Source organism: Chlamydotis macqueenii, chromosome 11 (genome assembly GCF_036417535.1).
Source record: "Chlamydotis macqueenii isolate bChlMac1 chromosome 11, bChlMac1.mat, whole genome shotgun sequence".
NCBI lineage: Eukaryota > Metazoa > Chordata > Aves > Otidiformes > Otididae > Chlamydotis > Chlamydotis macqueenii.
The window spans coordinates 11,903,942-11,929,597 of NC_141566.1; the positions used below are offsets into that span (position 1 = coordinate 11,903,942).

The 25,656-nt window shown below is 44.8% G+C and overlaps 2 protein-coding genes across 6 annotated transcripts; one reads left to right on the top strand and one right to left on the bottom strand.

Annotated features, from left to right (window-relative positions):
• Positions 1 to 2,516: 2,516 nt before the first annotated feature.
• On the bottom strand, positions 2,517 to 12,828 carry NUP62CL (nucleoporin 62 C-terminal like). Of its 4 annotated transcripts, none has more exons than XM_086756459.1 (12): positions 12,497 to 12,828; positions 11,309 to 11,703; positions 10,993 to 11,070; positions 10,481 to 10,549; positions 9,208 to 9,303; positions 8,124 to 8,229; positions 7,825 to 7,969; positions 7,345 to 7,394; positions 7,052 to 7,186; positions 6,539 to 6,650; positions 4,006 to 4,072; positions 2,517 to 2,709 (listed from the first exon to the last, which is right to left on the bottom strand). In XM_086756459.1, exons 1-12 carry the CDS (start codon positions 12,775 to 12,777, stop codon positions 2,618 to 2,620), a joined length of 1,626 nt encoding a protein of 541 aa, XP_086612585.1. In that variant the 5' UTR covers positions 12,778 to 12,828; the 3' UTR covers positions 2,517 to 2,617. The 4 variants fall into 4 exon arrangements, with proteins under 4 accessions (XP_086612585.1, XP_086612582.1, XP_086612584.1 ...); XM_086756456.1 differs by having other exon boundaries at positions 10,481 to 10,621; XM_086756458.1 differs by having other exon boundaries at positions 10,993 to 11,073.
• An 814-nt stretch (positions 12,829 to 13,642) lies between these two features.
• On the top strand, positions 13,643 to 24,147 carry DNAAF6 (dynein axonemal assembly factor 6). Of its 2 annotated transcripts, none has more exons than XM_010129723.2 (6): positions 13,643 to 13,853; positions 15,561 to 15,624; positions 17,114 to 17,219; positions 19,376 to 19,472; positions 20,846 to 20,931; positions 23,351 to 24,147. In XM_010129723.2, the coding sequence occupies exons 1-6, from the start codon at positions 13,761 to 13,763 to the stop codon at positions 23,478 to 23,480; spliced, it is 576 nt and encodes a 191-aa protein (XP_010128025.2). In that variant the 5' UTR covers positions 13,643 to 13,760; the 3' UTR covers positions 23,481 to 24,147. The 2 variants fall into 2 exon arrangements, with proteins under 2 accessions (XP_010128025.2, XP_086612733.1); XM_086756607.1 differs by having other exon boundaries at positions 13,643 to 13,850.
• Positions 24,148 to 25,656: the final 1,509 nt, after the last annotated feature.

Genomic DNA, 25,656 nt, shown 5'->3' on the forward strand with positions numbered 1-25,656 from the left:
CGCGAGCACCGCCCGGCCGCGGCGCAGGGGCCGCCGGGAGGCGCGGCGGGGCGGGGCCGAGCCGGGCGAGGAGGCGTTTGGCCGCGTTCCGGCCGTGGCGCGCGGCGGCCGTTGAGGCGGTGTAATGGCTGCGCTCCAGGGGAAAACCCAGTGAAGCGTTTGGAGCCCTCTGCAAGGGCTTCCCGCATGTCCCTCGAGAACGGTCTCCTCTACAGCATCTGTGAGCCTTTAAAGACTGTGAAATCAGCACACAGGGCAAAAAAAGTGAAAGGGCCACTCAGAAGTTCTAACTCACGCTGTTGTAGTTCAGCCCCGCTCAGGACCAGACTATGCAGTTTCTCTCTCACTCGCCCCACCCTCTGAGGAAATAGGGAGAGATAGCATTAGAAAAAAAAAGGCTCAAGGTTTGAGATAAGAAGAGGAAGACATCCTTAAAGTTACCGTTACAGTCAAACGGTCTCTACTTGGGAAAAACTATTCATTTATTATTAAAACAAAAGCAGGATAATGAGAAAGAGAAAGTAATTTCCCCCCATCCTTTCTGAGAAGAGGGGCTAAGGAAACTTTAACAGATATGGCATTTATTGATTATTGCTGTGCATGCTAATACAAATAGCGCTTGATGCTTTGCTAACTAGCTATTGTAAAAACTACCCGAGGGGGGGAAGTCTTGCATTCCCCAACCGAGGGGCCTTGCTTTGTGCTTTGAACTCTTCATCTGAAGTGAGAAGTCCTGCACCTCCCGCACAAGGACAGTCCTGGTAAGAACCAAGGGGCCTCCTTCAGAGCCAGCTAAAACTGGCCAAATGACCTCTTGGAACTAATTGTAATACCTAAATGACCTCTTGGAACTAATTTTAATACGGAGCGGGGATAGCTCATGCATATGTCTAGGCGTGTTTTTTTAACTTCATGCATATGTAACACTTGGTTGTATAAAATTCAAAGTGAATTGCCGCGCGAGGCGCGCACGATTTTGGCGGGACTACCCCCCGTGCTGCCCGGCGCCGAATAAACATACCTACTTTACAGTCTTACAGATTGTGGAGTCTGCTTTCCGCACGTCACTTCCTCTTTCCAGGCTTAACATTATCTCCACCTCCTTCCCTCCCCCTGAGTGGCACAGGGGGGAAGAGGGAATGGGGGTTACGGTCAGTTCATCACTTGTCGATTTACCCTGCTCCTTCCTTCTCAGGGAAAGAACTCCTCACATTCCTCCCCTGCTCCATCGTGGGGTCCCTCCCACGGGCCACAGTCCTTCGTGAAACTGCTTCAGCGTGGGTCATCTCTTCCACGGGGTGCAGTCACACTGGAACTGACTGCCCCAGCACGAGCCCTCCATGGGCCACAGCTGCCTTCAGGCATCCACCTGCCCCAGTGTGGGGTCCTCCACAGGCTGCAGGTGATCTCTGCTCCTACATGGGCCTCCATGGGCTGCAGGGGGACAACCTGCTCCACCACGGGCTGCAGGGGAATTTCTGCCCAGAGCAGCATTACTCCTCTCCCTCAACAGGAGAGGGACAAAAAGCTTGAAGAAGAAAAAGTTCTTCACAATCAGGCTCAGGCACACGCCTCTCAGGTTCTCTTCACATCTCGTTTCCTCTCCACTTCTTGCAGCTGGGCTGGGCCGAGTTGGGCCCAGGGGGAAGCCAGAGTGTGAGGCCTGCAAGGCCCACAGGGCTTGCGCCTCCCCCTCTCTGCCCCCGCTCCAGCTTCTTCACATCTTCTTCCCCTGCCCCTGTTTTTCTCCTTCTTAAATACGTTATTGCAGAGGCGTTATCAGGGAACTTTCTGCTACCCATTGACTCGGCCTTGGCCAGCGCCAGGTCCGCCCTAGGCCCGGCCGAGTCCACTAAACAAAGGGGAAACTTCTAGCAGCTTCTTACAGAAGCTGCCACTATAGTCCCCCCTCATTAAATAAAACCAGAACATATATTAAAGTCAATAAATCACGCTTGTAAGCGGGCTCTTCCTTTTTTTTTTTCCAGGGGACAACATATAGGACAAGGCAGATGGGCGCAGGCAGAAGAAGGTAAATAGAAAGTCAAGCCCATTATGCATTATTTGCACTCCTTCAGCATTTTGCAGAAGAGAAGCGTAAAGTGTAGAGAAGAAGCGAGTTATTAGGGCAGTTCTGCTAAATATGTGATCATTCACTACCCTCTATTACCAAAGATACAAAATATGTATTATAATCACAGTTTATCAAAAAAGCAGTAATAGGACTCTATTTCTTAAAAGTCTTCACAACAGACTTGTTGACCATGTTCTTTCCTGCACCCTTGTGACTGTACAAGCAACAATACAACAAATCACCACACAAGAACCACTTTTCTTCTGGCACATCTAATAATTTTTAATTGCGTATAAATTCTGCATACAGGTACCAGCACAAAAGCAGTAAGTCGTCAAGTCACCTGAACACAGTCAAGTTACATTTAATGACTGGAGAGCTCAGCCATAGAGTCACATACCACTTCAGTCCCTCAAGGGCAGCATTTGTGTATCTCTGTTGCAAGAAAAGAAACAAACTCAGATCATCAGTGGAGACCTATGTCCCCAGCCACCTCTGTTTTCCATGGGAGATTTTAGGTTCATCCTTTAAGCTTCAAGTCATTCAATCAAACGTGATCCGAAAACTGCGCTCTTGCTCCTTGCGGCGGCTCTCACAAACCTTTGTCACCTCTTCTACCTTTCTCTGCAACACAGCTGTGGGAGAAACAAGTGATTAATCTTAAAATCACCCAAAAACACAATCCTGCACAGTTTAGCCTGTAAAAGGAGGAACAAAAATATTCTGACAGCTCACGAAGAAAGAGGAAAACCTAACACAAAGCACTGCTAACCCTCCAAGGCAAAGAAGATTCTCTAAAAAGTATTCTGAGGCATTCCGGGACTGTCAGGCAGAATCGGAAGCATCCTGGGACATGCTGTTGACACTGTTTGCCACAACACATTGTTGTAGTTTCAGGGCACTGCATCAGAGAGCAGAGCACGCTCTCCTTCAACAGGAACTGCAAGCTGATCTGCAGCTTGAGAAAGAGTAATGGCTCTATAAAACAGCTTCCCCTACCCACCCACCACCTGCTAAAGTCGCTTTGAATTATGCAAATTACAGGTGAAGCACACAATCTGTTACAAGTAAATACATAGTTTCCTGCAGGATATCCCACAGCCATAACAAGCTTTTATCTGTAAATACAGAAAAGACAGTGCAATCATAGAATCACAGAATGGTTAGGGTTGGAAGGGACCTTTAAAGGTCATCCAGTCCAACCCCCCTGCAAGGAGCAGGGACATCCCTGACTAGATCAGGTTGCTCAGAGCCTCATCCAGCCTGGCCTTGAACGTTTCCAGGGATGGGGCCTCCACCACCTTTCTGGGCAACCTGTTCCAGTGTTCTATAACTCGCATCGTAAAAAATTTTTTCCTAATTTCTAATCTAAATCTACCCCCCTCTATTTTAAAACCATTACCTCTCGTCCTATCGCAACAGGCCCTACTAAACAGCCTTTCCCCATCTTTCTTGTAGGCCCCCTTGAGGTACTGGAAGACCGCTATCAGGTCTCCCCGGAGCCTCCTCTTCTGCAGGCTGAACAGCCCCGCACAGAAAAGCTGCAGAGCACCTGCAGCCCAACACAGATCATCTGCAGCACCAGCCTGTACCCATGTTCAGCAAGTCCATTTAATTGTGGCAGTGTAAGTTAACAAATTCAAACAAAGTGCCACAGTTGCACATAACTGTTTAACAAGTCAGACAAGTTAATAGCCACTGTGTATGAGTATGCCCAGAAAATATCACTGCCTGTTGTGAAACAGTCCTGGAGGTGTTCCACAGGAAGCAACATTGATAACATCATCTGGAGCACATAGGTCCTACTTCTGGTTTGTTGATTGGTTGATTCCTCCAGCATCTTCAGGAATTCATTTATATTCAAGAAACACTTGCATACATGCTGCACACTTTCTATTTACATTCCCCAAAAGCTGCAAGATGACTCTCACCTGAGTTCTGGTCAATCCACTGCAATGAATCCATGTGCGCATTCAAAATTTTACAGATCTGCTGAAGCTGAGCAGAAAGAGAAGGTGCAAGTTACAAAAAATAAAAAAAATAATAAAAAAAAAAAACAAAAAAAACCACAACAAAAAAAACCCCACCAAAACAAACAAACTGGTCCTCTGAGCTCACACTGCTCTCTGACTTAAAACTGACATCAGCAGCTTTTTGCCAGTGCACATGCCGAGCTGCCAGGCCACCATGGGGACCGGAGGAAGAGCAGTTACCGCACTTCAGGTGCCGTGTGAGTGTGGGCTAATGGAGGGATGCTGGTGGTTTCTGCACAAAAGGAGCCGTGGGGCACAAAGGCGTTTCCAGCCCATGGTGAAAACTGTGGCGGCCATGGGGGTAGAGGCAGCCGCACAAACGGTGCAGGCGAGAGCCTGCAGTCAGATGTGATGAATGCTCTCCCCACCCCCAAAAGCTCTGGATAAGTGATAATTGGCTTTGGGGGACTTTGTGTTTGGTTGGTCCCTTCCTTCTGGTTTTATTTTTCTTTTTGGTTTTTTAATATATTTTTCCTACAAAGCTAGAATCTATAGGGGTAAGCCTTGACTTGTTACCTCGCAGCTGTGTTTAGTCCCAAACTTGTACTAAAAGGGTTCAAACCAACTACACTACTGTGCTTCATATTGGGCTGGAGCACCTCTCCTGGGAGGCCAGGCTGAGAGAGCTGGGGCTGTTCAGCCTGGAGAAGAGGAGGCTCCAGGGAGACCTTATAGCAACCTTTCAGTACCTAAAGGGGGCTATAGGAAAGATGGGGAGAAACTCTTTAGCAGGGCGTGTTGTGAAAGGACAAGGGGTAATGGTTCTAAAATAGAAGGAGGTAGATTCAGACTAGATATCAGGAAAAATTATTTACAATGAGGGTGGTGAAACACCGGAACGGTTCACCCAGGAAGGCGATTGATGCCCCATCGCTTGAAACATTCAAGGGCAGGTTGGATGGGGCTCTGAGCAACCTGATCTGGTTGGAGATGTCCCTGCTCCTTGCAGGGAGGTTGGACTAGATGACCTTTAAAGGTTCCTTCCAACCCTAACTATTCTATGATTCTACGATTTGTTACACCACATAAAAACTAGGAGCAGTAAGAGACAGGCTGCCTGCTTCTACTTTTGGAACATCCTGCAATCAAGTTTCTCACATCTAAGCTCCACTAAACCTTGCAGCCACTTTCCCTGGGAAGCCTATGCGGCAACTGTGCTGCTTTGCTTATCTTTACCATCAAGAAAACAGACTAGTTTAGAGTACGTGCCTGTGGCTTAGGCTTATTCCAATTCAGACCTAGGAACCACCGCAACATTAATCACCTCAGGCTGGAGGTTGCAGAAGTAAACTGGAATGGGAAAAAACTCTGCAATACTGAACAGAAATTTTTACTGACAAAAGCTTCTCAGTAAAGCCACAAAGAGTAACAAGATTTATTTAATACATATCAGAAAGAGCTGGTAATTCAGATCTTGTTTTCATGAAGATACAAAAGTAGTATGAGGAATAAGTATCAGCAGCTATGGAGGGCATTCTGAACAAAGTTTAGACTTGCACAAGAAAGATGCAGGCAGGGAAGCACAGAGCCAGATCAGCATTGATAAACGCCTCTGAAACAAGTTGTAAACTAGGCAAAAATTAGACAACAAGCAAATGACCAGAGTGCGTACCAGAACTAGATACTTTGATAACTATTAACAGGACTGCAGAGTAAGTACGGGAGTCAGGCTGGCTTGTGCTGTGTTATAATACAAGTTTTACCAGAAGAGAACCAATTCCAGCATGAAAGAACATACCCTTCCAAGGCTGAAACTACAAGCAACGGAGTATCCATGAGTGGTCAAATGAAAAGTTTCAGCTGTTAAAATAACCTTTGTCTCTGTGCTGGTTTTGGCTGGGATAGAGTTAATTTTCTTCACAGTAGCTAGCATTGGGCTATGTTTTGGATTTCTGATGGAAACAGTGTTGATAATACAGGGATGTTTTCATTATTGCTGAGCAGTGCTTACACAGAGTCAAGGCCTTTTCTGCTTCTCACATCACCCCACCAGCAAGGAGGCTTGGGGTGCACAAGGAGCTGGGAGAGGACACAGCCAGGACAGCTGACCCCAACCGACCAAAGGGATATTCCAAACCATGACTTCACACTCAGCAAATAAAGCTGGGGAAGTTCAGAGTGGCATTGTGTCTTCCTATGTAACTGTTAACACGTGATGGAGCCCTGCTTTCCTGGAAATGGGTGAACACCTGCCTGCCAACGGAAAGTAGTGAACTAATTCCTTGTTTTGCTTTCCTTACATATGTGGCTTACGCTTTACTTATTAATGTTTTTATCTTAACACATGAGTTTTCCAACTTTTACCCTTCCAATTCTCTCCCCAACCCCACAGTGGGGAACAAGTGAGCAACTGTGTGATGCTTAGTTGCTGGCTAGGGTTAAACCACGACAATCTCTTACCAGCATACAAAAAAATAAAGCTCGGATTTACCGGGTCACTTGTGTCTGCTGGGCCTCTTGATGTATTCAAGTGCTCAGTGATATCCTTCAGATCTTGTGCCATACGCTTCAACTGAGCATCTATGTTTTCAGCCAGTTTATAGCTGCAAAATGCATTAGAACCAAGGTCAGAATAAGGTTTACAATGATGCTTGTAACACTTATCAGGATGCTTCATCCACACATAGTGCATTCTGCTCTCATCACTTCCATCACTAAATAATCACTAATTTCTACCGATTATGTCAAAATTAGTAACCTTTTCCCAGACAGCTAATCAGACCAGCATGCAAAGTGCTTTTCGTGCTAATTCAAGGGCTCCCAGTCGCAATACCCCTGTTTCTAATGCGTAAAATCTCAGTTGCCACACATAAAACAGGATTACAGATTTGACAAAGGCCGTTGATCGTTCAACATCGGCGGGCATCCCAACTCTACTTCTTCCTGATTGATCATCACCACATTAGCCTGCTCATCACATGTTTCAAGCAGATTTTTGTCTTACGTCCTCTCCCGTTCTTCATCTGCATGCTGCAAGTAGATAGTCCCACTCTGTTCCTTCACAGACTCCTCCAGAGGGGTCAACAAGTCTTCAAGCTCTTTTTGCTGTGACAGAATGAAGTCCAGTTCCTGATCCAGTCTGAAAAGGAAAAAACAAAAACAAAAAAAACCCCCCACACAAGAAACCACTTACTTACTCCACTTAGAGATTATTTACGTTCTAGATCTGCCATACCACAATGCAAGTAGATGCAAAAAAAAGAAACAAAATCATCTCAAGCGTTCATAGTTTCATACCTCTTCTGATCAAGCTTCACTTTTTCTACTTCTCTGTGTAATGAAGTAATCTGGAAACAGAGGACAGTCAGTTGTACTACAAAAATTCAAAAGTCAACTCATAAAAGAAGAGTGGTGGAACTCGGAAAGCCAGCACCATACAAACATCTTCTAGAAACAAGAAACAGTTATATAAAGATTAACAGACCAAAAATTGAGTTGTGGAGGTTTGGCTTTAAGAGCTCCACCCTAACAAAACTTGTTGTCATACTGGACAACATAGTTGACACAGAGGACAGATTCCCAAGCTTCAACATCTATAGACCAAAACAGACATACAGTGAGCCTTTGAAAAACACAGATATAATTCACACCTTTTTTTTTTTTTTTTTTTTTTCACAAGTAGAAAGTCCCACTAAATGGCTTGCTGCAACTGTAACATTGAAGGCCTTTAAGGATCTAAGCAACCAAAATCAGGTTACAGTGAATGTCTCATTTTACCTTCTCTCCATTCTCTATCAGCGTCCGATCCCATGCATTAACTTGCGTTGCTTGATGGAGAAAGTGTTTCTCTTGGTCTTCCAGTTCCAGACTCCATTTGTTTATCAAACTCTCCAGCTGGGCATAAGTCATCACTGGAGGTGCACTGAGACGAAGTGCGAGACAGTACAGAACACCAGATCAAAATCCAGTACATGAGCGTGACAACACTCATTTCCCCTTCCCTCTCCAGATACCAGCACTAATAATATTGCCTCTTGCCCCAGTCCCAAAATCAACAGTTGTAACAAAATACTTACCTGGTTGTTGTTGTGGTTATGGCTGCTGTAGAAGTCACAGCTCCAGTGGCACCAGTCGTAGTTAACGGCTTAAGATTCAAAGCAAAGCCAGAAGCAGAAGTAGTGCCTGAAAGAAGAGATTCAAGTCAAGCAACAGAAGAGGACACATCTGCTATCTAATAAATTGAGAACGGATCCAATATACTCTTCCAACCACAGTGCTGTATGAGCTCATATAGATCCCTTCACATCTTGACACAAAAGCACTAGACTGTAAATGCCTCACTAGTAGCTCCAGCAAAACGAGGAACTAGCAGCCTGCACTTAACTCGGGCATTATTCAAAGAAACACAGCATCAGCCCACACCCCTCTCAATCTACTCACGTTTTAATATTAGACCTAATAACTACCAGCACACCCAGTTCCTCTCCTGAGTCTTTGCAGAACATGAGATTTCTATGTTTTCACAAAGCTAACAGCATCTATCAGACAGTACTGTTAGTTCAAGTTCTTCAGTCGCTCCAGAAACAAGCCCTCCAGAAAGACCTTGAGAGCTGAGCAGCATCCATGTTCTCACACTGAAAACTGACCAGTAACTGCATCCAGAAGAGGACGTTCAGTCCTGAATCCCCACACTCTGCAGCAGCAAATTCCACTGCAGGTTTTCATAAAAGGGTTGCCACTTAAATACAGCACTTACCTCTGGTTTGTGCATTGTTGGTTGGTTGGTTTTTCTTTAAGAAAAGTTAATGAAATCCTACACTTCAAAACTTGTAACATGGAAGAAACAAATTAATGGGGCAGAACTGAAACATAAAACACCTCTCCCTAACACTCCCCGCAAGTCTTTGGCCTCTCCCTTCCCGCCTCGGGACATCTCTCGGAGCAATTCTGCACCTACACAGGCAGGCTAGAGAAGGAGCAGCCAATCTGTTTACTTTCCTTGCTCTAGACTAAAACATCAAAGCCCATGGGCCTTCCTTCACCCAAAGTCCCTTTGCTGTGGACAGACTCTCAGAAGTGATAAGTAACTGTGCATTTGGGGAGATGGAAAAGGAGGACCAGAGAAGGAAATACTGTGTTATTTCAGCATCTAGCTCTTACTAGTGGCAGTGCTTGTTGCGGCAGCTGTTGTTCCAGGAACTTTTAATCCAAACCCAAGCGTTCCAAGACTGGCTGTCCCAGTGGAAGGGGCACCAACTGTAAACAGAACACGACATTAGGAGTTTGCATAACCCATTAAATACAGGGCTCCTTTGAAATCCTCTGCCCTGCCTGCTCACCCATCTCCATCTGATCTTTGTTTGTGTTAACTAGGATCACTGTTTAGGTGAAGGATCATCCAGACACAATGTGAAAAAAGGCAGGTTGAAGCTACGAAATAGACAGAATGCCCTGCGATTCTTCCAGGAAACTTTCTCAACCCAGGTGCCAAGCTACTGTCACACCTCTTTACTGATTTTGAATTATCTAACATCTAACCGCTATCAAATGCTAAAATAAGCAAAGGGTACTGGACACCAGCAGGCAGCAAATGCAATCTCTGCATGAGTCTATTTGCTAAATCAATACAATTGCACATGCTACAGCAAATGTGCTGGTCGCATTTGCCTAGAAACAACCCACCTAGTATCATCTAAGAACAAGGTGTAAGACAGCATTATGTACGGAACAGTAGCATTAACTCGGGTAAACATTGACGCTTCCTGTGGCTAGCCTCCACAGCCAAAGAAAACTGAAGCATTCACATCTCACTGAACTCACTGAGGAAGAAAGCTGTTAGGGACTGGCTTCAAAACTTGGCTACTGCCTTAAAGCTACCAGAAAACAGACACTATTTCCTGCCATAAAAGTAACTTTGCAAGAGGAAACTTGCCTGTTACTACCAGAGGAACTTGCAAACACACAGCTGTGTGAATACTTCTTTTTTAGCACACTGCATCTCCACTGTCACAGGCCACTGTTCTTAAAGAAGCGTGAACACCTAATGCAAGAGCCAAAGGCAGATGGAACCAGACTCAAGGCACTGAGGTCTGCAGGACAGCAGCTAAAACATCACTTGAGAGCTCAGTTGTGGCAGTACTACGCACACAGAGAAACCAAAAACTCACATGCAGCTAGAACTGCCACATGCTGCTTGCCCACTCTGAATCTAAAGCGTGCTGTGGTTTGAACAAAACCCTCCATGCCTTCACCACTGAAGGCAGTTTCCCAAAAATCACAAAGAGGAAAGGTGGCAAACAGCAAGAACAGCTGGCAATATGGAATTCTCCCATATTACCCCAGCATCTGCAGCTCCACTACTGATCAGCAGCAGTAACCATGCTGCTCATGGATACATATCCCCAGTGGATAAAGTCTGTATATTGTGACTTACGTGAGAGGCCCGTGGCAGTAGATGACGTCGACGCTGAAGAACTCACTATAGATGCAAACAACGTAGGCCCTGTTGAACCAAGAATGGAGGTTGTGGTGGTAGCGGTGGTGCTAGCGGCAGTTGTAGCAGCTGTGGATGTTACTACAAACAGAAAGAGCATAGATCTTGTACAACCATGCTGAGAACACTACACAAATTTGCTTATCTACACCAGTTTCTTAGGGATGTAAGAATTTTAAACTATTTTGCCTCTTATTCTACCTTAGCTCTATCCTCTAAAACTGTGCCTCCCTCCCACTATGCTCCAGCAACAAGTACAGGACAGAATCTGGCACGTGGGATGCAATAAAAAATACACAGTTCGATGGCTGTAAGAACTGTCACAGATTACTGACGCCACTGCAAATTCACAGTAACAAACACTTCCAGCCCATTTCCAGACTGCAGTTTAGAAAACTAGGACAACAGATTCACAAAGTCTTGAGTAATTATTTTCTAAAATCACTTCCTACCTCCAAGTTTGGTTCCAAAGGACAGAGCAGGTCCCTGGGTGGTACCAGTGGTCAGCGTTGCCGTGGGTGCACTAGTGGCTGCTGTTGAAGGCAATAACCCAAAGTTTAGAACAGGAACAAGCAGCATAAGTAAAAGGAAAAGACTCATCGCTGAAGACCCTGGATGAGCATAGCAGAAAACCCACTGATTCCAGCCACTCGCTTCAGTCGACACCAGCAGAAGCAAGACGCTGCAGAACCTCCACACCATCCCCACTTGCCCTCCCTGCTCACAGGTTTCCTGACCACAGCTGCCTTTTCAAGCCCAGGCACTCACCTGCAGACTGGCCCCCAAGGCTGAAGGGGGTCATTGACTGGGTTGCAGCTCCTACGGTGGCAGCAGTGGTGGCAGCAGCTGCAGGTGCTGTTCCAAAGGTCAACCCTGTGGGCGCTGCTTGCGGAGCCGCAGTGCTGATATTGAAGCTGGCTGTTCCGGCCTGAGTTGTGGTACCGCTGGAAAAAGTAAACCCTCCAGTTGTCCCCGACTGAGCAGCGGCGGTCGTGGTGGTGCTGGTGGTGGTGCCAGCAGACCCAAACACAAAGCCAGAAGGGGCTGCTGCTTGACTTGAGGGCACGCTGGTTGGTACAGAGCTACCAAATCCAAAGCCCCCTGCGATTCCAGCAGCTTGAGTTGCAGTGCTGCCTCCAAAGTTTAGTTTTGCTGCATTTGCCCTACAGAAGGAAAGAAAAGAAGCCAGTCTGTTTGAGACATACATCCAGTCAAGCACCGAGTCGGCTTTCCTACAGACCGTTTGCTGACAGCAGAAACCACCTTTCAAAAAAGACATGCACTTGACCAGGTTTATGTTTCCATTTTCACAAAGACTGGATCGCCACTCCCGTCACCTGCAACCCTCTGCTAAGTCTCTTTACACTGACTCCCCCTTAATGGCCTCCACCCATCCAGGCACCAGAAGACAGTTATGGCCGCGTAAGGGAAGTTGCTTATTCTCTCAGCTCCCATGCACCCTTTTCACTTCATCTACATGAGACTATTTTTTTCAACTGACTTTTGCTGGCAGTTCCCATCTGAGCTCCCTCCCACTGCTCCCATCTGGCAAGCTTTGACAACAGCAGTTCTGAGGAAACACCTCAAAGCTTACAGCCTCGCCTAAGGACAGAACAGGCCCACTTGGCTGAAGAAACAGTCTGAGATTCAGGCCCAAAACGACAAGACAGTTCATGCTCGCACGCAAAGTTTTATCGTTCCTTCACCCAAGCATCTATACCCCAGTTACAGACTGCAATGTGGAAGAGCTTCTTCTTAACACCCCTCCGAGAAGTTAGCATTGACAAATAACAGGTCTCACTAACCGCTTTTCCAAACGTGCTAGAGCACAGCGAGAATTCTAAGGCACAAGAGCTCCCGTGAGAACTACCTGCGAAGCAACGGGGAGGACATCGCCCACTCCTACTCCCGCTCAGCAAATCCGACGCCCCCCCCGCCGAGCCCCGGGCCTCTCACCCCAGCGGGAACACGTTTGCTGCTGGAGCCGCGGCGGCCGTGGCCGGCGTCCCGAAGCTGAAGCTCGCAGGCTGTGCGGCAGTGCCCGGCGTGCTGAAGGAGAAGAGCCCGGCGGGCTGGCCGCCGGCAGGCGTCTGGGCCGCGCTCCCCAGGCTGAAGCTCCCCGAGGCGGCAGGCGTGGAGAAGGAGAAGCCGGTCGTAGCCGTCGTGGCGGCCGTCTTCGGCGTGCCGAAAGTGAAGCCACCGCCCGCCGCTCCCGACCCGAAGTTGAACTGGTTCATGGCGGCTGCGGCCCGCGGGAAGAGGCACAGGCACAGGCACAGGCACAGGCACAGGCACAGGCACAGGCACAGGCACAGGCACAGGCACAGGCACAGGCACCGCCAGGACCCAGACCCCACACCGACACGACACCACGCCAGCCGCTCGGAGCCGCGCGCACGGATGACGCGCAACACCGCCGCGCCGCGCACCACCCCCCCCCCCGCCCCGTCTCCCAACCACCGCCCGGCTCTTCCCGCCCTCAGCAGCTATTGGCTCGTCCCGCCGCCGCTCGTGGGCGGCCCGCTCCGATCGGCTGGGAGCCGAGGGCGGGCGGCGGCGCCCCGTCGCTGTGGGGACGGGGGACGCGGCCGGTGTCGGCCGCTCGCTGCTGCTGGAGAGCCGGCCGCTGCGCCGGGCCGGGCCGGGCCTGGTGCGTCGGTGGGAGGGCGGGCTGGTGGGCTGCCCTGTTGCCCGCGCCGTGAGGCCGGGAGCCGCTCTGTAGCCTAAAAGCGGGGCCGTGGGCAGCGCGGGTTTCCCTGACGTTTTGTTTCCGTTCGCCCTCAGCTTGGGCCTGGAGCTGGGGCTGTCCCAAGTCTGCCTGGAGCAAGGCGGGCGGGCAGACAGCCTGCGTGAACATCTCTGCTTGACCCCCCATAGCCAGGCCTTAACCAAGGCATCCTGCTGCCCTCATCCTGGCTGTAGTAGCTTTAAATCCGTGTTGACATGGGCTCTACCAGAGCTAAGAGTCACTGTAAGGCTTGCACTGCGAGTGCAATTAATGCCTTTGAAGCAAAATAGGCTGTAATCTGAGTACTGAGAGGAAAAGTTTATTTTTTCCTTTATATATGTTTTGACCTTAGGCATGTAAGAGTGTGGCTAATATTTATCTTTCTCAAAGACACAGCAGGAAAACTGTGCTTTACAGACAGTACAGAACACATTTTATTCTTTCTTCATCTATCGCTTGTTTCTTCTGCATAGGTGAGGAGTGTGTAGTGTTATGGACGGTGTTTCCTCAGGCTCTTCTCTGCAGTTCCTTGCTAAACTGCTTTGTGATACTCAAGAAGAAGATGATGATGATGATGAACATGTGGTGAGTCTTTCAAAAGAAATGTTGCTTCTTTTACATGTTGTACCATTGCCTAACTTTGTTAGCTGAGAACCAAATTTCTCTTTTAGAGTTAGTAAAAAGAGAATGAAAACCTTAGAAGGTTTTGGACTGGCTGAAACAGCTAGAAGATATTTTTAGACTAACATGCTCTTGAGGGAGAGAATAAGGAAGATGCCCCAGGAAATCAAGGAGAGATGGTGACTGCAAAATGGAAGTGAGATTTAATTTTTCAGCCTAAAGGAAGTGAGAACATGTAGTTGAAAGAGCTTATGATACTTTAGACTTCCCCATAGTTTTCCCTGAAGTCTGTCAGAGATTAAGGTAATTACAGCTAAATACTTCCTACAAAGGGAAAAAAGTTGTCACTGAACTTCTGAGAAGAGACTAAAATATCCAGAGGCAACCAAGTGTACTAATTCTGTGTGACAACCATTGAAGAATTGTAGAGATAATTGATCATTGATGTACAATAGATATGTTGGTGCTTGTGGAATAGGGAAGGATGAGTAATCATTCTAGTGTGAATTATCTGCGTGATTAATGAGAGCAATATCTTTCCATTCTTCTATCAATTCATCTCTGGACTAGATGAATATCACAGCTTTTGGAAAACATACGTTGTTCCTGCAATATGCGACTGCTGCTTTTATCTAGGCACAGATGTGTGCTGGGGAGAAATATCCCAAGAGGGCCGCACGTGCCAGCAATCACAATATAGATGGCTTCTGTGAAGGCTCAAAACTTCGCCAAGTCTCTTAGAATTTTGAAGAAGTCATGTTATGGCATGGATAACAAAAATGGCAGGTGCCTCAATGTTCCTCCAAATCACTCCTCAACAGAGAGCCAGCTGGCTGACCCAGCAGTTGTGCGGTAGTAGTGCAATGTTAGTAATACTTGGGATAAAAGGGGTGCATATCCCTTGAAATTTCTTTTCAGTAGATGGTAGATGTGATTCTGCACACTCTAACTACCCTTCAGGTGTTTAATGCCTGCCTTTTAAAACTAGCATTATTGCTGTACCTCTTTGCAGTAAACATCTTGATTTTAAAATATTTTGTTTATCTTATTAATAAAATGAATGACACTTCAGAGACAGAAATGGAAAATTGCCACAAGGGATGTCAATTAAGTCTGAGTAAGTCTGTGTAAACTGAAGTCTTTATTTTTATTTAATTAAATGTTCTGTGCATATGAGGCACTTTTATCAAACCAAGGAATCTTCATATATGGTGAAATGCCTCATATTGGCCTATTAGCACTAAATTGATTCATAATTAGAGGAAAATGTTGTTGCCTCATATGATCTCTACTGCCAAAAGGAATCCAAATGCTGATGATGGGGTTTTCATGTAGTACCCTTGGTTTCCTGCACCATTTTCATGGCAGCCAAAGCATGGAAGTTTTGCCAAAATGCCATGGAAACTAATACTTAAAAAGCACATCTGTCTGTAATACTGTGCTTCTGGGAGTCCTGCTTAAATCCAGTATGTCAAGGTCACTTTCTGCTGGGTGTGACTGAAGAAAAGAGAATGTTCAGTGAGTCGGACATAAAATTGTGGGATAGTATTTTTTTGATTCTAGCAGGGATTTGTTTGACCTCAGATAACACTTTATATTTATTGACATTATTCTTGTTACTGAGCTGGGCTCTGTGAAAATTGATTGCTGTTCCATTTGCTTTTTTTGCAGCAACACTGTTCTATTAGCGCCATGACTCCTGGTAGTATTGGACCAGCAGTGAAAGAGACCACTGGTGAGGAGCGTTTATGTGTTTTAGCATTTGGTCCCATGTTAGTAGACTATAAAAGCTGTAGTAAGTTACCACTGATGGGGTTTGCTTCAATAAGAGAGTGGTCGTCGACCTTTGAGATGGAAATAACATTTCACTTTTACAATTACACTGTAAAATTCTTCTTTTCCTGAAAGCTTAACTGCAAAGTATACAGAGAGAAGCTGAAAGGGTAACTCCAGAGCACAGCAGCCTCATGTGGCAATGATAAACAGACTACAGAGCACAGCCTGGTCATGGGCTGAGGGGAATCATAACTGAGCAGCAAAAAGCTCCATATAAGAACTGTTATGGAATTGTTAATGCTTAGATAGAGCAAACAAGGAAGATGGGCTTCTAAGTACTCACCTGAAAGGATCTTAATGGAGTGAACTACATGGAACTGAGCCTGTGCCTATAAGGAGGAAGAGCTATGAAGTCTACCATGAAATGCAGTCATACCATATTCCCCCCAAAAGTTTTGCAACCCTATTTAGACCACACATGGGAAGAAATAGAAGCTTTGTTCAGTGCTGCCCTCAACAAACAGAGACTTTTTTTCAGCTATTCTCCCTGCACCTAGTTCTTTGCCTGGAAACCCTGGACAATTACGTGCTTTACTTGACTCCAGGTGTTCTGGCATCATATAGAAAGGCAGACTCTCAGACAATGAGAATATCTTGAGGGTGCCTAAATTTGTGTCAACGCCTTGGATTGTATTCAGGAAAGAAAGGAAGACAAGTTTAGTCTTAGCAAAGTTAATGTAAAGTTCTTCCTAGAGCTAATGCTGTCACGTTATTGGGCAGCTTAGTTATGAGCTGAGCATGAGTTATGACCATAAGAAAGGTCAACAAGGACCAGGATGAGTGTAGCAGGAAAGGAACTGTGAAAAATATAACAAATAGAGTATTTTCATTTGGGATTCAAACAATAAACAGAGATTCTACTATAAAAACTTCCAAGTTGCAGATTTACCAGCTTACAAGAAAAAAATATTTTTCTGTGTAGGACAGGCATAAACCATAGTATTCTGCCTGTGAACTTTCATGTGTCTTCAGAACCTTATCTGGGCTGTGCTCATCAATTAACGGAAAGAACTGGATTTCTATATAAGGAGGAGGTCCTTTTGTAAGTGACTCTGCTCACTTAAAAATCTAATGTCAGGGGGCTTGGTGAATATTAATATTTCACACTTCTACACTTTACCCATTTTGAAGTGCTAGATATTTTGAGCCTGAAAGGATGATTTCCTTGACGTAGAGGTTAGGTAAAGGAGATTTAAGGGAAAGGAAAACATTCTCTCTCTCAAATTCTCATTCATAAAATACTGAGGTGAAGGAGATTCTAATCATTAACTAGAATGCTTTTGATACAAGGATTTTTCTAAAGCCTAGAAAAATCTAAGTTTTCAGCAAACCTAGAGAAACAGAGACATTTGAAAGCATGACAGTGTGATTTTTCTGATCACTTACAGGTACTTTTCAAGTGAAACCTGAAACCAGGAAATCTATTTGGAATACAGAGGAGGTCCCAGAAGGATCTGCATTTTATGATACCTGGGACCCTAGAGAACAGCCAGAGTAAGTGAGCTGAGACTGCCTGCATGAGCTTTACATAGCATTAATGGAAAAATGGGTTAAACAGCATCTACTACATTTGAGTGAAACATCCATCCTTGTGTCATGCAAGGAGAAAGGAAGGATATCAGTGTTGCATCTAAAGCAACACATGAGGAGTGATTTTTAACCTCTCCCTTGGAAACCTTCTGATCTCATGACAGAAACGTAGCGTTGGTTTTTCCCATCATAAGATTACTTGCAGCATCAGATTCTTTTATAAAGTGAGATTAGGAAGGGAGGTAGGCCAGCAAAACTATTTACTAGCTTTCAGATATGCCATTTGTTTTGAAATACTTGTCTTTTCCTGCTGCCACCGAGATGCATTCATTTTTGATATTCATAAATTCATAAAGTACTCCAATTCATATTTTAATTTTAAAGAATTAAGCTCTTTAGAGACAAATAGTACTACAGGAAGGAAGGCTATATGTTGCCCTGTGACAACCAACTGACCCCCCCCACCGGGATCCCATCCTGGGGAGACAGACACAAACATGGACGCCGTGGAATCAGCTCTCAATTTACTGCTGCATCACATTGCAATATATACCCGTACGCCCGCTACGCAAGCCTGTACACCCACTACGCACACAAACGCACCCACCCTTTACGCCCATGTACCTATCCGCACCTAGCACGAGGCATTGTGTCAGCAAGCGCGCGAATCGTTGCGGTCCTTTCTTCTTGTGTACATGCAGCCCCGCTCGTAGCCTTATTGCTGCCTTGCAGGGCCCCACAGCTATATGCAGACAATTTTGAATTTTAAATCTTGTCGTTCAATCTTAGTCTGTCAAGGGACAGCCTAAAACCAGAGTCTTTTTCCTTGCTTATAGAAAAACAATAATGAAAACGTTCTTGAAATAGGTACAATCAGGCATGTTACAGAGGTCAGAAAGCCTTCAGGATCAATCCACAAAACTGCCTTTGCATTTCTAATCATCGTGTTCTGACGCCATATCCTGGAGTGCTAAATGCTGGAGCAGATGGACTGAAGCCTGTGAAGCTGCATATTGTAGGCTAGTTTGTAGTCCAGAATCCTCACTCTTCTCTGCACCTAAGTCATGCCATTAGGTGTTCAGTTTCATGATCTAAACACGTGACCGAGACCCACCTGAACTTAGCATTTCTGAAAATCATGCGGCATCATCTATAGCCTCACATACAGTTGTACACATGGTATTGAAACTCTCACCTGTGAGGTATAGAACATGCTCTGTCTGTACTGTGGGCACAACAGAAGCTTTTCTCCTCATATTTTTTGACCCTTCCCCTTCATGCTGGGTAAAATGCAGTGCTTCTTTAGCCTCAAGCAATTATGATCTGTGTTGCACAGATAAAAAGACAGTATGAGTCTTTGTAATAGTTCATCAAATTGCATCAAGGAAAATGGCCCCAAAGGAAAACAGATGGCTAAAGAGGTGCATCCAGAGCTATGAGACAGATTTCTCATTGACTTAGGAATTATTACATATGCATATGAACACTGGAGGTGTGAAAAAGACTTTCCATATACTCTTTCCAACAGCTTGGAGAAGTTACTCATTCCACTTATTTTGCTGAATTCAGTAGGAGTAATGTATGTTCTAAATACAATCTTTAGTCTGTATTTCCTCATTCATTAGGTATCAAGAGCAAGGGAGTACATGATTCTACATTTTGTATATGTGAAAGGGTAAAAAATAAATATTGGCTGAATGCAAAAGAATTAAAATTTGAGAAAAGACTGTTATGCTCAGACTGCAAAAATATGTTGAATGACAGAACAGAACCCATGTAATTGTGACAGCATCCTTTTCAAATTAATTTCCCAAGAGTCCGTGGTGTTTGACTAGTTGATAAGTATCATATTCATTTAGAATGCATTTTCTGATCCTGCAAAGGCTGGTTAGTGAAGTAGAGGCAGCGAAGTGAGTGAGCAAGGTGAATGATCTTCACCTGTCTTCTAGCTAACTCAGTCATGGCTCTGAACAGAAACTCAGTACAGATGGGTTGAAGCCGTGAAGGGAGACTGAAGAGGAGGAGAGACAATGCCATGAAGATATTTATGGTCCTCTGAGAAATACAATCTTGTCCTGCCCCTTCTCCATTTTTATTAGGCAATGACTTCTCTTTCTCAGGTATCAGATTTTATTCAAACAGTCTGTGGGAACAGAGGATGTCTTCTTTGGAATGAGCAGGAAAGACCCCTCCACAGCCTGCTGTGAAGATGTAGTGGTGAGCTGAACCTGTCTGTATCTCCCCTCCCTTCTTTGTGCTCTTTTCTGCCCTTTTCCATCTTGCCGCCTTCTTGAGGGACGGAATGTAAACACCAAGCTGTATTGTTGCCTTTGGCCTCCTGTAGGATTTTCTTGTAGTTCTTCAAGCATTTGTAGATTATATTTACACTTGCTAACTGTAACCGGTTCATAGGATTCCAAAATTCACCCAGCATATGATATTTAAAAGCATAACAGTATTTATTGCTCTCTTATAGCCTAGCATACGCAGTTCCTAGCATAAGCAGTTACAGATCCTAGCATAAGCAGTTACTAGCATGTTGTTTTCCCTTTATGAGAGTCTTACCAACCCGACTAAGCTGGAGACACCGCTGAGCAGGAGGATGATGATCAGCAGGGTCAGAGCAGAGAAGGGAGGTAGGCGCAGCACCTTCCAGGCATCCCCTGTTGTTTGTAGAGTGTGCTCTGTGTCCTTTCTCTCTCCCTCTGCTCCGAGCTGCCTCTGTTTATACCCTCAGCAGATTCAGTGGAAGAGTACTGACCAGGTGTTGGTGCACGCGTGGCCAGCGGCTGCAGCAAGGCCTGCCAAGTATGTGCTCTGCTGGCTAACAGCAGTTCCCGGATAGCAGCAACATGCTGCTCAGTAACAACCCTCCTAGCTCCCCTCTCCAAGGTCTCGTTCTCACAGCTGTGTGCAGCTTGTAATTTCCCACAGTGGCCCTACACGGACCATCACTGAGATTCCTCACACACTAACCTGAGGAACTTGTGTATCTCCTCAAATACCTACTGTACTCAAGAGAATCTGTGCAAATGCATATGCCACATACAGACTTGAGATAAATAAAAGGTAGCTCTGAGATTAAGTTTCATCTTGGACAAAATATTGGGGGGGAGAGGGGCTGGGAAGGAGATAGTTTTCATCTGCCTGCATTTATTACAAGGTATGCAAGTGAGCAGAATGCTATGATACTGACAGTCTTTAAGGTCTAAAGTGTCAGATCCTGTCCCATTATTATCTGATCAAAGACGTCCCTGCTTTCTGAACTTCAGGGAAGGCAGAACTGCTGTGCAATTTTTCTAGTATAAGCAAGCTGACCTTGGAATACACAAAGCCAGGGGGTTTTGCTGGATGTAGAATACCTGTCAAGTACAGTATCAGCTCAGGATTTTGAAGAAAATAGGATATCAATACACATCAGAAAGCTATTGAAAGCAATGATTATCACTGTCATATTTTCTCTGATACAAATTACCTACTCAGAATGTTGCTCTTTGACACTAGCATCAAAATATTCATGAAGTTGAGGTCTTTTATGGCTTGTAGGGCTGCATATCTAATCACAGCTTTACCTCTGCCCGTCATTTCAGATTAAAATCAAGCTGCCAGAGACTAAGTACTCAGACATCACATTAGATATCCAGGACAAGGTTCTTGACCTTCGAACTCCCAAAAAGTAAGTGAAACACAATTGATAGAAATACAGGTAATATCTTGTTTGAAAGGAGGTTTAACCAAGCCTTCAACTGAATGCTGTGTGGAGAGCAAAGCTAAAGATGAAGACTGGATTATTAATTGCACATGAGAAATAGATACAGACGAAAACAGCCATAGTCCATACATAGGTGTGTAGTGTGCTAGCTTTTAATTGGTGATACTGTTCTAGTAAAAATAGCTTTAAGACAGTTTTTGGCTACTTAAATAGCAAAGCTTCAAGGGCCCAAAATGTCTGGTGAAAAACTGCCCACATCCTGAAGGACTTCTTGGAAGTTTGCTTTCTAAATACTAATTTGTACAAACATATAACTGAAAGTGGTCAAAAATATGCAGATACATTTTCAGAAGTTGAAAGCCAAATTGCAGACATATCCAGGCATGGATGCAGAGATAGAAATGTTACAAGGTTTCCCTAAAGATATTTCCCTTGAGTTATTTTATTATAGGGCTATTTCAAACCTACAAAAATAATCAACTGACTGATATACTCTCAGACTTCTCAGTCTTCCTCTGTATTTCCCTCAGTGTGCAATTGCCCCTCCTGAGATTTCCAGATATTCCTATGTCTGTTTTGCTTTAAGTCCTTCTTCACAATAGCGTGCTTTCATAAGAAAGCTTAGTACTTTCTGGGCTGACTTGCTGTGTTGAATGTGATGTGGAAAGATCCATATGATAATAGCTTCCTGCAAATAAATTCAAGGTGCAGACTGTGGGTTAAGGCCCAAGTAAGTTCTGTCCCTAATGGACTAACTATAGAAAAGCCACCTTTCTCACAAACAAAACTTGGCTGAGTCGGTTACCTCCTGGATTTACCTCATTTTGGATTTAACCCAAAGATGCAACAGGACTGGAAGAATGTTTGGAAGTGCTAGCTCTGAAACTGGAAAATCAGGAGGAATAATTGTTCAGCTAATGGCTTGCAGAACCTATAGGTAGTAAAAGAGGTAGCTTAATACAATAATGCAGATGTAGGAAAACCTCAGCATCCTTTTTCTTTTGCAATTCTATCTTTTTGGTGACTCAGATCTGCTGTTATCTACTCAGTATCAAGCTGTCTGTAGTCACAAGCCTAGCAAATAAAAAGTTTGCCATAAATCTAATGGTTGCTTGAATACAGCCTGAGCCAGTCCTACTTTCACAAATATGCAAGTGCAAATCTTCTCAGTATGAAAGGAATAAACAAGATTTCAAGTTCTATGTACTGAAAAACAGTGTACTCTCACAGATGTGTATGAGGGCTCAAAGGAACTGTTTCCAACTTCGTAATCCTGGGGATGATTCTAAGACCAGCTGTTCTAAGGATTTCTCCAAATTATAGCAAATGGTTGCCTTCAGTAGGTGTCGTGCAAAGGTGTTTTGACTCTACCTCTTTCAACATGGCTCCTATAAGACAGCTGAAAAGGTCTGAAAAAGAATCAGCGTGACAAAAAACCCAATTTAAAGTAACCTCCATCTGTACAATCATGTTGTATTGCTGAGCTTTATAGATTTTGGCTGAGCAGAACTCTTGATTCTAAAATGTCCTTGATTCTGTTTGCACTGTGAATAGAGTAGAGGTACAAGACTGGCCCATCATTCATATTGTTAATATATAAGCCTGGGATAAGAGGGGAAAGAGTCCAGACTTTGCATGAGCAAGTAAACTTGAACTGTCAGAGTTGAATGGGTCCAGACTGAGACATCCTTGTGAGGAGATAAACTGGAAAGCTTGCCAGCCATTCCAGGAAAAGCTTTATGTCTAACATAGTGAGGGACTGTGGAATAGTTTCTGAGTCCAGGATACAGCCTTTCAATGTATATTATGTGCCTGAGCCATAGGTAGGGGATCACTGAATTAATCTTCAATGTAGGTTAAAATCACAGCAACTTTCTAACTGTAAGTCCATTCTCATCCTTGAACTGTGCTTTGCAGTGTAGACATATCCTTTGTGAAACTGGATTGGTGAAAATCTCTAATCAGGCTGCACCACTTACTTATTTTTATTAGAGAAGGCAAACTCCTAAAGAAACATTGAGGCTTTAGGCATTATTCAGATTTGCAACACCAGGAGAGCATTATCAGTGCAGCTCCTCCTTACTCTGCATTTAAAATGTAACACTGTGCAAAAGCAGGAACAGTGGAGAGAACCCACAATCCATCATTGGGAACTGTTGTCATAGCGACAGCCAAAAGAAAATAATAGTGTTGGAAATACTTCAAGATCTGTATAGATGTGTACCAGATATTGGAGGAACTCCACAACTTGTCACGAGAATGAGATATACTGAAAGAACATTCCATGATATACTGATTGGCACATGGCAAGAGTAACTTAGATTGCCATCTCAATTGCTCAGTGGGTCTTAGACACTGAAATTCCCTGTGTCGTCTTTTACAGGAAGCTGCTGCTGCACCTCCCCTACCATGTAGACAGCAAGAATGGTAAAGCTCGTTTTCTCTCTGAAGAGGAAACCTTGGAAGTCACCTTGAGAGTATCAAGGGAGTTTGATTTCATAAATTTTGCCTGATGGATAGAGAAATAGAGAAAGTTTGCAAAAAGTAATCTCTTAGTTTGAATTCTTATTGCAACCTAACTGATCATGAAAGAGTAGATTGTTTCCCTTGAACAGTCCAGGGGAAATCCCTGGAAAAACTGAATGAGTCAGGAGGAACATAGCACCCATAGGTTCTATAAGCTGAAGCTATCCAGCTTTTGCGCTGCTCTGGTTAACGTTCTGCTTCCTTCAGTCTGATACAGGCTCTGTGAATCAGAAGATTGCAATTCTGTAAGCCAGAGAAAGTCTTTTTTTGTGATTATGACTGGTAAGTAGCACAATGAGGCTCTGGCCAATGAGTGTGGTTCTTAGTTACTGTTGCAAGACTTGCAAGTGGTAATATTCTTGCTTGGCCTCCAATGCTGGGACTGGGGCCAGTTCAGAATCTCCTCTTAGCTAGTTCTTGGTGAGAAGATCAAAGCTCTTCAGAGATCCGTATGCACATCTGAGGCTCCTTTACACTGCCAGAACAAGGTAACCAACTATAGTTGGATTGTTGAACAGCTCGGCTCTTTTGAACAATTTTTAACAATGTATGGTTCAGTGTCATCTATTCACCTGTTATCCCTCCAGCTATTTTTCTGGTCTTTCTTGATTAGTAAAAGAATGTATTCTAATGAACAGTTCCAGTTACCTTTCACTCTGCCTTCTCTATATTATGTCCAGAGACACTTCCTAAAGTGAGATAATAGGAATTTTGCATAACAAAGCATGACTTAAAAGGCTGAAATGTGGCAAAAGCTTTTCTTTGGCCTTCAGGTCCAATCTAGAGCTACACAGATAGGTAACCAAGATGTTTCTCTTACTAGCTGCTGGGCAAATATATTAATTTGACATTGTTAATCATGCAGGAAACAAAGGTATTTGCTCAATGATCAAAGTGAAGAGGACATGCAGAGCCTTGCATGTTGATGGACTTTAGGTACACTTAACCAAAAGCTTGTAAGTACTTTAAAAACAGGTTGGCTTGGGTCCTGCATTCTCCTGGTGTAGAAGTAGAGGAAAATAATTGACCAGCTAGACTGCAGACAGTACACTTGCAGCTCAATTTGTGGCAGGCTGTAATGAGAAGATGAATTCTTCATGATGGATTGAATACACTGACAGTGAGTTTCCAGGTATATTTTTTTGTTTTGTTTTCAGAATTCACAGTATGTTTGTAATATACTGCATTTTAGCTCTAGGACAAATTAAGCTCATGTCTAGATGACATTTCAACCACTTCCCTTAAAAGTGGATGCATTGAAGAACAAGTCAGGCAAAAAGGCCAGGAGGCCTGCATGGATGAGCAAGGAGCTCCTGGACCAACTGGAAGTGAAGAGGAAAGCCTATAGAGGGTGGAAGCAGAAACAGGTAGCCTGGGAGGACTACAAAGAGGCTGTGTGAGTGGCCAGGGATCGGGTGAGGAAGGCTAAAGCCCTGACAGAACTGAACAGGGGTATAAAAAGCAACAAGAAAAGCTTCTATAGGTATGTAGGGGACAAAAGAAAGTCCAAGGAGAACGTAGGCCCCCTTTGGAAGGAAACCGGTGACCTGGTTACCCGGGACATGGAGAAGGCTGAGGTACTCAGTCTTTTTGCCTCAGTCTTCACTGATAAGGGCTCTTGTCTCGCCACCCAAGCTGTAGAAGGCGCAAGCAGGGACTGCGAGGATGAAGAACCGCCCACTGTACTGGAAGAGGAGGTTCGGGATCATCTGAGGAACCTGAAGGTGCACAAGTCCATGGGACCTGATGAGATCCATCCTGAGGTCCTGAGGGAACTGGCAGATGAAGTTGCCAAGCCACTGGCCATCATATTTGAGAAATTGTGGCGGTCTGGTGAGGTCCCCGATGACTGGAAGAGAGGGAACATAACCCTAATTTTTAAAAAGGGGAACAAGGAAGACCCGGGCAACTACAGCCTCACCTCTGTGCCTGGCAAGGTCATGGAGCAGATTCTCCTGGAAAACCATGCTAAGGCACATGGAGAGCAAGGAGGTGGTTGGTGACAGCCAACATGGCTTCACCAAAGGTAGATCGTGCCTGACCAATTTGGTGGCTTTCTATGATGGGGTGACAGCATCGGTGGACAAGGGATGAGCAACGGATGTCATCTACCTGGACTTGTGCAAGGCTTTTGACACTGTCCCGCACGACATCCTTCTCTCT